A 13101-nucleotide genomic window follows, 5' to 3' on the forward strand; every position below is an offset into this window, starting at 1 on the left:
GATGGCTGGGAAGGCTTTTTTTTTTTAATGTAGATGTTTATACAGAAATTAAACATGCACTGGATTAGAAGCCTAAGTCTGCTGCTGCAGACACAGGTATAGGTGTCTGAAATAGTGAATGTTTGTGGAAAAAAACAAGATAAAATCACTCTTGTAGTTCAGTTATTAGGAAGCATTTACATACATTCACTACTAGAAAGATCCATCATCTTAATCCACCTTTCCCACGAGAAATCATTAAAATCATTAATTACCTTCTTGGTATCCATGCAATTCAAGTGGTTTTGAACAAACTGCACAGTAGCATTGAAATCAGCTTGATTAAACTCATAGGGTATATTCCAACCCAGAGACCCAAACTTGCGTCTTTCTTGAACAGTGGAGTGCAGAAAGGCTACAGCATACAACAGTGGTTTCCATTGCACCGTTTTACTGGCATCTAATAAATCCTGGCTGACACCTGTTGATTGAAAATGGGTTTTATGAGAATCACAGTAATTGTCTTTTTGAAAGCTACTTCAAATCAGTGCTTGAATATCACTCTAGAGATATTCACTTCGCTCTCTGCCTCTCCCAAGAGTGAATTATTGTCCCACAAAGTGTTCTGTGCTAGAGACAGTTTATAGCATGCTATTAAGTTACTCAAATTAAAAGAGTAAACTTCAGGGGAAAAAAGCCCACAATTTTCTAATAGCTGAATTCACATCAGGTTGCTTTCTGCAGAGAATCTTTGTCCTTTATTTTATGTAGTGTAAAGAGCACTTGATTGCCAACCATGTAATTTTTCTGGCAAAAGACAGAATATTAAACACTCAAACACTTTTATCTGAGAGCCAATACGTGAGAAAAGATGTTTTGCTATCCAATTAGTTCTGGGAACAGAACGTCAGCAAATTTTCTCTTTTTTTAATTTTCAAAACAAAAACTAAGATGTATACTGGCATCAGTGTGATCAGTTCCTCATACTAGCTTACATCTACTATCAATTTAACACAACCACACAATAGCATCACAGTCAAAAATTTAATTTTAAACCATTACCATTCTAGCACTCACCACTGTATGTTCTCTTTAGTCCAGCTCTGAGCCCTTGTGGTGGTTCATTGGTAAACTTAATCGACATTTGAAGCAGGGTGATGGGAAACTGTTTGTGAATGTCTGTTGTCATCCACAGTCGAAAGCTTTCATGTACAGTCTCTGTCTCTATTACAGTGTCCATTAACTCATCCAGAAAGTCAAGTCCAAGGTGACAGTTTTGCAGAAGTGCCCAACCTCCCTAGTTTAAAACAATAGAATATAAAAAGCTATCAACAGTATTCACAAATTGAAATCACTCCTTGAAGGGAGCTAAGCTGTTTCTTCTAAAGATGGTGTTAGCTTATTTGGTTTTTTTACCTGAACAAGTGGTCCTACTTGTCTCATCTGGTCTTTATAAATAGTCTCTACCTTTTCCATTTCAATACATATAAAACATATCTTGTCATGACTACAGTGCTGATAGAAACTGATAAATTTTGACTCACGTAAGGGAGCTCAGGAGTAGCTCCATAAAGCAACCTGTTAAACCTTGCTCTTCACAAGGGTCTCAGGCTTGGAAAATATTCAAATAAGCATACATAATTAATCTATTGCTATCAGATGTTTAACAGATGTCAAACTTTCTTATATGAATTACCATATTTCATTATAGGCATCTCATATACTTCTTCACTAAGAGGGGTTGTGAGATAGTGAGGGAAAGTAACTGCATTTCTCTTAACTAAACAAAAGGTGCTCCTCTCCCCTATTTTTGAATAGGTTTCTTCTCATCTGATCTGATAATCAGTTCCTTATGAGAAGTTATCAAACAAGAATCTGAAGCAGAAGTCAGAGCAAAACAGGTTATAAAAAGAAGCTCATAACACAGGAGAGTAAGATCAATATTTTCACATCAGCAGGCACAGCAGTAGTATCACCTGATGCACAAAGCATGCCAAATTGGAACATCTCATCTTTCTCACACAGATAGTTTTGTTCTTTAATTCCTCTTCCTGTAAAAAGCCTGTGCTACCAGATTGTCCCTGCCAAGTCTAAATTCAAACTATAGCAATACAAAATAACTTGCTATACTACCTGTTTTTCTCAAGTTTATGTAACTATCAGTAGCATGTTTAGAATTCATTTTCTTCATTTAAAAAATACACCCATATTACTAAAAATAAAAAACGGAAAAGATAATCTGAAATGCCTACAAAAGAGTATTTACTGGTGACATAACAAAAAAAACAAAAAAATCAATTAATCTATGTTCATCAGTCTGCAATCAACTACAAAAAATTATATTTTATATGAAAAACAATTCGTTTTCAATTAAAAACATCTGCACGATATCAAGAAGCTTGTTACAGCAAGTTGAAGGACTGTGAAAAGACAGTTCTCTTACTTAAGACACTTATATAACGAAATGTGGGGGTTTGCATCAGCATTAACTCACCAAACAACATTATCTCATGGCAGGATTTTTTATTCTAAGTGTTTAATACAGAGAGAAAAACGTTCAGATTTTTGTTGCTTACATGAGCCATTGTCTGCTGTAGAAGTTTACGAGCATGGATTCCTTGCCCCTGGCCCATGGAAACACAGCACGTTTCTGTCTTCAGTCTTTTTCCCAAAGCAATAATTGAGTCCGTAGGATCAGAGCCCATGGAAAGAAAGCATATGAGGGGAGTACGTGGATCTGACTCTTCCCATGTTTTCTCCAAGTCCAAGACGACTCCCTCTGCGTATCTCTCCCCCATAGTGTCAGTGATATATTTTCTTGCCTATATTGAAAAGGGCAAATTTAATTTGTGACCTAACCATTTAATACTGTTTTCTTCCCAATGTAAATACTACCAATAAGTCAACGGAAGACCAAAGAATTTGGTAAAAATTTATATCAAAAATATAAATATACAAGTTGATTTTTACATGTCAACACATCATACTGTCTTTGAAGGTGTTATTTCTTATAGCCTTATATGACCCATTAAAATTTTAAAAATAGTTATTATATTACATATATCTGTGTGTATTGTTATATATAATAACTATAATTAGAATAGAATAAAAATAATATTTTCTGTAAAACATTAGAAAATTTTTAGTGATTTAAGGATATCTCCATTAGATAGTGCAAATACTAGCCTCAAAATCTAGAAAAATAGGAGAAAAAGATTAAAGATGGGCTTCAAAATTCTTAGGCCTTTCTCACCTTCACTGTTAAACAAGCAATGAATTAACAGTGGTAATGATTAAAATAACTATCACTAAGTAGACAATCCAGAGGAACAGGTGAAAACCATCTCTTATCCCTTCTTTATTTATCTTTAAAAATTCTAGATCATTGTTCTTTTTCACAAAGAAATAGAAAAGACTGTTTCCAACATCATCCATCTGATATGAGCTTTCTTATACTCTTTCCCACCACACAGCTTGTGTCTTAGATAAATCTTCCCCTCAGCACCTCTGGGTTACCTCTCAGAGACAAAAGATATTCAGCATTAAACATTTTATAAGCTATCAGTTTTCGTAACCCATAAACCATCAGTTTTCATAAAACCATTGAAAGATGAAAGTTTACCCTGCCCCATTAACAATAGGGAGGAACTAATCTTGCATAATCTGTTTCAGACACACAGCAGACATCACAGAGATATTCTTTGTACAGTACTGTTTAACCTATTGACTGCAGTTACACCAATAATTGCTGAGATTTTCTCTGAATCTGTCGGAGTCCAGGACATCCCTCTGGCCACCCTGGAGGGTTTGGAGACCAGACAGGGGGGTCTGGGATCTGTAGAAGGGGGTCAACCAGCCTCACACAGAGCCCAGGAGGACACTCCCTCTGATCCCTGTCCATGGGAGTGAATGCCCACATTGTATGAAGAATCACAAGCTGAGAGAATTCAAAATAAGTAGTATTTAGTTTATCATAGAATGTAAATGTAGAATCTAGGATTCTCAGTATATGGGGCTGAAGAGACAAGATGGAGGAATTGGGGAGTGGCCCCTGTGCTCCTTGTTCTTGCTCTCGTCCCCCATTTTCTGCTGAGTTGGATCTCAAGGATTGGTTTAGAGTAGAAATGACATGTTAGCATAGGTAGTAGGTATTGGTAAAATTTTGTAAATAAAAAATACGTCTCGGACAGTGGTTGGGTCAGGGGTACTGTACATAAGGTGCGGGGCTCTCTGATCCGCCCAGTCTGCCGCGTGTCCTGCTCTGCTGGAGATGCCTCACAGAGCTGAGAAAGAACTAAGATAAGGTACCCTGCCAGGGAGGCCTGGCAGAGCTGAAAAAGGACTGAGATAATGAAGAATAAACAACCTTGGAAATGTGCACCGGCGGACTCAACTTGTCGTCTCTACCTCTGGTGTGAAACACTTAGGACAAAGAGAAGACTGAAAACCTTATTACCTCTGGGAACAGCAACCCAGGGGAAACTCCCAGGGAACAGCAACCTTGGGGGAACTCTTATTACCTTGGGGACCAGCAACCCCAAGGAGAATCTCAGGGAATCAATAACCCTGAGATGAATCCAATCACGATGTCTAAAGACATGCATCAATAAAATTAATACCACACTTCAATTTCAGTAAATCATCATTAATTGCTCTGAATTGTCAGTAATTTTACTTTTTTTTTTGTTCTTTTGTACATAAAGAACATAAAGGTTAAAAACAGGCTCCTAGAAGATGATTTTTCTTTAAAAACGGTCTATTTAATAGATTTCAATTTTGTACTTTTTAAATAAATGGCTTTAAATTGATAGCTTTGAGCAGACTTTAATAAAGGTTTTTTCTAAAGTGTATCTAATTCTTCCATGCAAGAAATAGTTTCTCAATTAAATAATTTTCAATTTTCTCTCAGCCAGCTGAGTGCATTAAAATATTTTACTTCAGCCTAATGTGGGGACACTTCTAAAATCCCAGTGAGTAAACAAGGATAGCCAAAAGTATCTTCTGAACTAATAGAAGCAGAACTGGATAAATACATATAATTCCAGCAGAAATCACCACAGTGATATCCACTACAGTGGATAATATTTGTTCAATATATTGGAATAATTTTGTTATCAATTCCCTTGTAACAAATACATCAATGGCCTGAAAAGAATTTCAGAAAGTACAACATATAGGTCGAAAAAGGTGTTTAACATTACATAAGATAATACTAAGCTGCAATCTGGAAACTATTATTCTTAGTGATACCCAAATAGATCATGTGGGCTATATAAATATACCTGAGCTATGGTCCTGTCAGGACACCAAGATCTGATAAGAAGAAGATGCCCAAAGCAGTCCAGAGATTGACCATAGCCACTAGGAACTAATTCTTCTTCAGGATTCTTGCTATCAAACCACATTTTCCACTGTTTTTCTTCTCTGGAAATCTGCAATTATACATCAAAGAAGCAAATATCACTAAACAGACAAGTCATATCTGCACTGCCACTAGGTCATAAACTTTTAATGAGAGGCAAAGACATGTAATCCACACCCAGGAATTTGTTTAGAGATATTCTTCCACAAATTTAATAAGGCTATTAAAAATGATAGGATAAAACTTCAGATTAGAAGTATGCTATTGTAGAATGCAACACCCTGGAGTATTCATATTCTGAAAACAGGAACTACTTATCAGTGCTTTCTACTATGATATAATAGCATAGCAGCATCAGAACATGGATAGCTAGGCAAAGATACTGCTTTGAGAACAGCAAGTACATAATTGCTCCCCACATGAATGTACAGAAAAGTTTTCTTCACCCATACCAAAAGCCATTTACCATTAGCTACAATACACTTAGTGCCCAATAAGACTATTCATACAAGTACTGAATTTGCTGAACATCTTCTCCCAAATTTTTACTCCATGTAACAAGAGAAATATTGGAACAAACATCATAAAACATACTGTAAGAAAGCACAACAGGGATGCAAGATAATCTAACAACCAGAATAAGAATAAAGTTGCAATGCATAAACTGGATAATGGCAAGTTGAATCCAAATCTGAAAGTATTATATAAAGTCTGAACACTCTACACTCTTCCTATTTTCCTGGGGGTGTTTGAGTCTTTTTTTTAACATAGGGTGCTAAGCAGTCAGGGCCATAACTATGGCTCTCTGCTGTCGGTTTTGTTTCTCTTCTATAAAATAAACCACTTTGTACTACATGGCTTGAGCACTACCAGACAACGACTTGTCAAACAGGAGATCAACTTTAAAATCTCTTACGTACTTGATCAAGAATATCTGAAAACTGTTTAAGCTTACTGAGCTCCACCAAGTTCAACCAAGTCATATCTAAAATCCATTTAGCTGGCTTAGGAGGACAGGTTTTAAGGTCTAGGGAAGCACCACCTGCAAGAAATTGAAATTCGTTATTAGTACTGTTGCAGAGACAAAGAAAAATAAACAAAATAAAAGGGGAAAAAACAAAGGCAATAATCCAGCTTTTAAATCATGATGTTACAGGAGTTTTCTACCTTACAAAACCATGCCCTATTTGATTAAGCTGAGTTTGCAATAGGGTTAGTTTATACTATTTTTTTTCTATTATGTGTCTTAAACAGAAGTCTTAACCAATTTATATTTTGAGGCTTTACCGGTTTTTCTTGCAATGTGCCTGGCAATAAATGCTTTTTGAGAAAAGACATTCCAAAGATTCAACATGGAAAAATTCAGACATATAATCCATAAATAAATGCTGCCTGGAAAACTAAGTATCTTGAAAAGGTAATACAAAATGGATCCAAAGTTTCAAGTGAACCTCAGTGCTTGTATGCAGTCAAGGCCAAAGTCATAACCTTGTCACATGCAGCTGAGACTCCAATGTTCTTTTAAATTGTTAGCATCATTTTCTGTTCCTATTTGTTGCAGTTACTATAATATGTTTAGTACAATAATAATTTTTCTAAGTTAAACACATACCTGATGGTATTTGAGTAGCAGACATAAACGATACTTAACAATATTCCTTTTAAATTCTTACTATTACAAAGATATATTCATCAATATTCAGTGTGCTGATGTAAATTAGAACTACCATACAATGCTGTCTGTCACCAGATCAGAATGATAAACATGTACTCTTACAATTGACTGGTTTCTCATGTGCAAAAGGAAGTGCATGCTGGCTAGGAGATAGAAATACATACATTTTCTATAATAATAATGTGCTCTCCTTAAAATTTATTCATAGTTCAAACCTTTAATGAGTGTCAGAAATTCTTCATGCTTCACTCTGTTTCTTTGTATATCAATCTTCAAAGTAAGCAGTAATGTGAAAAGAAATTTGTGTTCCTCATAGAGACCACGGGCAGTATATTTGAATACTTCATATGTCATATGTTCAACAATATTGGTAACCCTCTTGCTGGTTATAGGGCTCTTGGTAGACCTGTTAGAAGAAAGGTCTGCAGTTAAAAGTTGATTTGCTTAGGCTTTATAAAAGGGAATACTACGCAAAAGGGAAAAAGCCATAGTTCAGTATTTTCAAAACATGAAAAATAATAGATCACAAACAGAATATCAGACAGTAAGCTGACAACAACTTTCAGATTGAATGAACAACAACAAAAAAATCCTTTCTAATCTAGCTTTTTTGCCCAGCTGAAAATCAGTGCAGTATAATGTTTTTTTTATTATCTAATGGCAAATTTTGAAGGACTGTAAGTACATTAGAAGTTTCTTTACCTTGCTACCTGACAAAGTTTTATGGGTATTTAAGCTGACAATTCCTGGTTAAGACTGTAAGAAGCAATAGTCTTCTTTTTGATATTAGTTTACACTAAATCTTTACTGTACTACAAGCACCTCCAGGACTGGGTAAATAGAAATAATACTTATCGTTAGCTAAATTACCTGGCTAGGGAGCGGTCAAAAAGCCCCAAAAACTGCCGAAGTGATGTCTGATACATGACATTGACCATGCTCATCTCAGTGATAAGGAAGTACAAGATGCTACCTCGAGTTGCAACTGAAGAACAGGAAAGAAAAATTTGTTCAAAGTAGAAATGCAGAGCAGAAAACTTTAACTCTACAAGTGATTTTAACACTAATGATAACTGAACATCCTTGAATTTCTCTATTCTTTACTGCCAGAAAAGTAATAAAATCATTCATTTAATCCTCATTTATACATCAAGGAAAAAAAATCTTTTCTGTAAATAATGCAAACTATGTAAAACCCAGTTTTCAAGTACAAGCATATCTGGAGAGCAGCTTGATAGTACACTGCAATATTGAGATCATCAGCAGAACATAAAATTTATGGCTGTTTGAAATACTGTTTAAGTATCTAAACAAATTTCTTTTTACAGACTTTTACAAGAGTCATATAAAAGTCAAATGAACTATATTGATTTAACTCACCCAGCACTGATTTAACTTCTTTTCAGTAGTCATTCAATTTTAAATGCAAAGGTTTTACAATATCTGCAATATTTCTGGTACACTAACTGTACCATCTTACACATTTCCTAGAATGCAGGCAATTACAGAGAGCTATTTTTTCCCTTGTTTTTTTCACATTATTACCTGTCAGTTAAAAGTCAAAAGACTTATGAAATGCGCTGACTATAATAATCTAAAGATAAATGATGAAACATTCATCAGGACAGTTATAAAGAGTCGTTAATGTTATATAAACTCTGTAAAAGAATTTCAACATGTTGAACTCAAACATACACTTACCTAAACACCCTCATGACTGATACACTTTTTTATAGAGCAATGGGAAGTCTACAAAGAGAACAATTCACTCAATTTTTTAAGTTCCATGAGGCATAACATTGACTATTTTCTCCATTACAGCTCAATTGACATCTCCTAGATACATTTTACTTACAGGAAAACACAGATCTCTCCCACTAATTTTGGTCTTCCTGATCTCATCCTACAATCTCTCCTACTCTAAGTATTGATGTTTTAAATATATGGTCTAGCTATTTGTCTTCCTTCACTACCTTCACTCACCAGGTCTGTACTCTTCACGGGCTGAATTGATCTGTACTTCAGTTTCAGCAGAATTTTGCAGTTTCTGTGTTACTTCTTCAGCAGTCCTCTTAGTGTTACTCAATACAATTAGTAGAGTCTCATCATCTGCCAGAGAACTCTTAGTGCTTGTAAGTCTAAATAAAAGGTTATCTTCTAGGTCTTTAATCCTCCTTTTGTTCATAGTCACATCTTCAATAAGATCAGTTCTTTCTTTCTCTAATTCCTATTGGATTACATGGTAATATTTGGGAAACAGAAGAGCAATCAAAAATTAAAATAAAACATTTAGCTTAGAAAATACTGATCCTACTAAAACAGTGTAGGTCAAGACTAGCTGCTTTAATTTGGGGAAAGAATTCCAGTGGTATTTTTGACACAAGATCTATTGCCAGGGTCTGAACCTGCTACATAATTAGGCATTAACAAATCTTTTCTACAAATATTATGGGAGATGTTCATATCATGCCCTAAAGAATAATAAGTTCACAGTTGTTTTTATTCTCTTTCTGTTTCAGAAAAGATGAATGAAAACACCATTCCAGACATAGGATTTTAATCCCCTCCATGTAATCTTATCCTCATTTATGCCTTGCTTTACAATCACCATATTGAGCATTTAGACTCAATGGCCATCAAATCAAGCATCAGATATTTCAAGAATTGCCAATACTCCTCCATCAAACAGGGATAATTTCAGCCTCTAACAAAAAGGCTTAATTGATTAAGAAAGTATGTAGAATTTGAGTTATTTCACTAGAAGTATTTATTTTATATATTTAGGAATATCATCTGGATGGTTTATGTACCTAATTTCTTTTTCAGTGGCCAAATATAGAAGATGGATAATTGTTAATCAAGAGTTTTACATTAAAAGAACAGCTATATGAAATCTCTAGAAAAATATTTTTCAGTGATAATAGTCCTTTCAGTCCATTCTTAAAATTACCTTTTAAAACTTACTATAAATTAGTACCTCAGAGATAAAAATCCTCTACTGAAACATTACAAAATGTTGCAATACAATGAAGTAAACAGAAAGAAAAGAGAGAGGATATGTTAAGAGTTTTTCGTAAGATAAGGTTAATATGAATCTTATGAATGAACAGTAAGTGAGCCAGTTGGTAGAAATACTTGCTGTCTAGATAAATACTTCACAAAGTTTACAAAGGTCTGGTGAATAATTTTGACAATGTCTCTCCAAATTTGGAAGTTCCTGTTCACTCCATCATTGCCAAGTCCATTTCCATGTTGCTTACTAGCTCCTAATATTCCAAAGAATCAGGGAGAACACTGAGAAATACATGCCCTCTCATATAGCACTAGAGACATAATGGACCTGAGCCTTTATTGAGGCTTAAGGAAAGGTTTTCTGTGTCCTCCATTGGAATAGTCTTCATATATACAGCTTTGAAAAACTATTACAACTTATGAAATTGCTTTTTTATTTTTCCACATTCTAAACTTCTGGTCTTCTCAATACATTCTCCTCCTACATTCCTAATTCAAGCATTTCTTTCTTTTAAAAATGTCCTTTTACCTCAAAAAGGAAATTAAGAAAAAACATATTATTATTATAAGATTTAGAGTTTTTTGTTGGTATATTGAAAAATCATAATCATCATCAGATAGAAATTATTTAGTGCGGCAATCATTTTAGAATAATGCAAATACAACAAAATTTAGAAGATGTGCTTACTTATAAAAAAGTTTCTGAAAAAACTAATGAAAATAGACAAAAAAACTACAGTTATCTGTATTTCAATCAACTGCTGCTTCATGGAACAGAAGAAAAAAAGGTAACAGTTTCATGAAGCATTTTTTTCATACAAGTTTGATAAAGTAGAAACTCCTTTTGAAAGAACTGTATTAAAATAAATTTATCGTCTAATTAAATATAATAATTAACATAGTCAATTAAATGAGCCAAATTAAATTTCATGTTTTACTGAGTTCAGTTACAAAGTGAAACACACTTTAGAATTCAATGCTTGATAAAAACAGAAAGTTATTCTCCTCACAAGAAGAACCTGAGAAACATGGTGGAAACAGTTCCCAAGCTAAAGTGAAGTAACTCTAGATGAAAATCTTAGTGAAAAAAAATCCATCTATTAAGCTCTTAAAATGCTTTTTTCAGATCAGAAGTGCAAACAGTTGAAAGCTTTCTTCATATCTTCAAAAATTTCCAGTCATAACACCAAGGATGCAGAGAAAATAACCCAAGTTACCATGTACATAAATTCAAGGAACTTGCACAAAAGAAGCTATTTCAAATCCAGTTTTATGGGATTCCTTTCACAAGCAGATGACATTTTACCAACTGTACAAAAGAATGCTACTTCTTGTTAATATTCATAAAATATGAAAGCTGCCACACAGCTTATATCATCCTGTCATAAAATAATTCACAAGTACAAGGATTTGCATCGACAGTTCCTTACAAAACTTGAGCCTTTTTCCAGAAAAAATCTTGATATATGAATGTGACAATTCCAAAAGCCAAAAAGTTATTGCATATTATAACTCCACTACTAATCTGACTTACCTATTATGCTGAATAAACAAGGTTTTTTTCAAATAACATAACAACCAATGTATCAAAATAATGATATCATTAAAATATCCCAAGTTATGCTACCTTCAGACATATATCAAATCTCTCAAATCCTATTATTCCAAGAAATAGAGTACAATAAAATTTATACAGATATACCAGCTGCCCGTTGACCTTATGCTTCACTTGTATCTTGCAATTGGTTTAACATTCTGGTGGAAAATAAGAAATTAGTACCAGTGTTCCTATCAGTAAACAATTAGTTCTGTGAGATGTATGTGCCAAAGATTCTTCTGATGGGCATACCAGACAACAGAGTCAGACTTTGCAGAAACTTTAAATTACATGCTGTAAATACTCCTTTTCCTTCCTGGACATCTAAACCTCATTCATTCTAAGACCAGAACCGTATAAGAGATGGTAGAATGGGAAGAATGATAGAAATGTGCATAAAAATCTTGAAGAACTCTGATTTCAAATAAATAATCTCTTCTCTTTCTGGGACAGAAGTCCCACACATATATTGTAACACTGGATATCACCAAGCAGTCACACTGCTCAAATCACTTGGCAGACACAGTAAAATAGTTCCACCACTCTCCTATCAAAGGCTACAAAAGCTAGTAAGAATACAGGCATTTAAGAGGAAAATCCCCAAATTACCAAAGATGTATCCTTAGACATCATAGAAAAGTATTTGTATGGTATGATGTGTTCAAATCGACTCCTCGGGAAACCTTGAAACACAAAGTGTATAAACAGAGGCCAAGAAAACTGCAACTTGGCAAGCCTATTCTGTAGAAGTTCCCCTGCCTGTCAAGGGATCCACTTGTCATTTATCTAGAGGAAATATCTCCAGATGGTTTCAAATAAAACAGTAGTGAGTATAACACTGTGAGAAGCTGGTAGACAGAGCATTGTATGTCCACCTATTAGACATTCCCACTTAGTGACAAAGAGGCCATTGAATAGTAGAATAATTTTAATTTGGAAGGCACCTACAGAAATTAACTAGTTCAACCCCTGCTCAGATCTAAACATCTCATTTGCTCAGGGCAATGTCCAGGTGAATCTTGAACCCTTCAAGAATGTAAGTTCCAAAAAATCCTTGGTTAATCTGCTCCCGGGTTTGACCACTCTCAATGTAATTATTTTTTCCCTAATATCTAATCAGAATTCCCCATGTTCCAACTTGAGTCTGTTACTTCTCCATCTATTTCTTGGCTCCTCCGAGAAAAGTCAAGCTCCTGTTTCTATGTCCTTGAAGCAAGCACAAAGCAACAGCAATGACTGGAGGAATCTGATAAACTGACTGTCTCCAGGAGGAATGTACTGTATTTCAAGGCCCAAGAAGTGAAGTTTGGCATAAGGCTTTGTGAATATACACATCACGCCGTGGTTTAGATAGACAGTGATAATTTCATTACATAGGGAGTTGACAGGCTGTCAGAGGTTGAAGAGAAGGTGATGGTGCAATGAAGCTGTCTGACAAACAACAGACCTTAACAGACTGAGTGTGATTTCTCTCAT

General features: G+C 34.7%; 1 protein-coding gene across 2 annotated transcripts in view; it reads right to left on the reverse strand.

Moving 5' to 3' along the window:
• The window catches only part of DNAH5 (dynein axonemal heavy chain 5), a 140808-nt gene that overhangs the window by 11360 nt on the left and 116347 nt on the right, over window positions 1–13101 (reverse strand). For both annotated transcript variants that reach the window (XM_063400146.1, XM_063400135.1), the window contains exons 66-73: window positions 9000–9243; window positions 7887–8001; window positions 7232–7422; window positions 6262–6383; window positions 5262–5411; window positions 2556–2801; window positions 1057–1276; window positions 255–460 (exon numbers count right to left, since the gene is read on the reverse strand). In XM_063400146.1, the coding sequence (XP_063256216.1) occupies window positions 255–460; window positions 1057–1276; window positions 2556–2801; window positions 5262–5411; window positions 6262–6383; window positions 7232–7422; window positions 7887–8001; window positions 9000–9243 (1494 nt within the window). The remainder of the gene's footprint in view (window positions 1–254; window positions 461–1056; window positions 1277–2555; window positions 2802–5261; window positions 5412–6261; window positions 6384–7231; window positions 7423–7886; window positions 8002–8999; window positions 9244–13101) is intronic.

Source organism: Prinia subflava, chromosome 1 (assembly GCF_021018805.1).
Source record: "Prinia subflava isolate CZ2003 ecotype Zambia chromosome 1, Cam_Psub_1.2, whole genome shotgun sequence".
Lineage (NCBI taxonomy): Eukaryota > Metazoa > Chordata > Aves > Passeriformes > Cisticolidae > Prinia > Prinia subflava.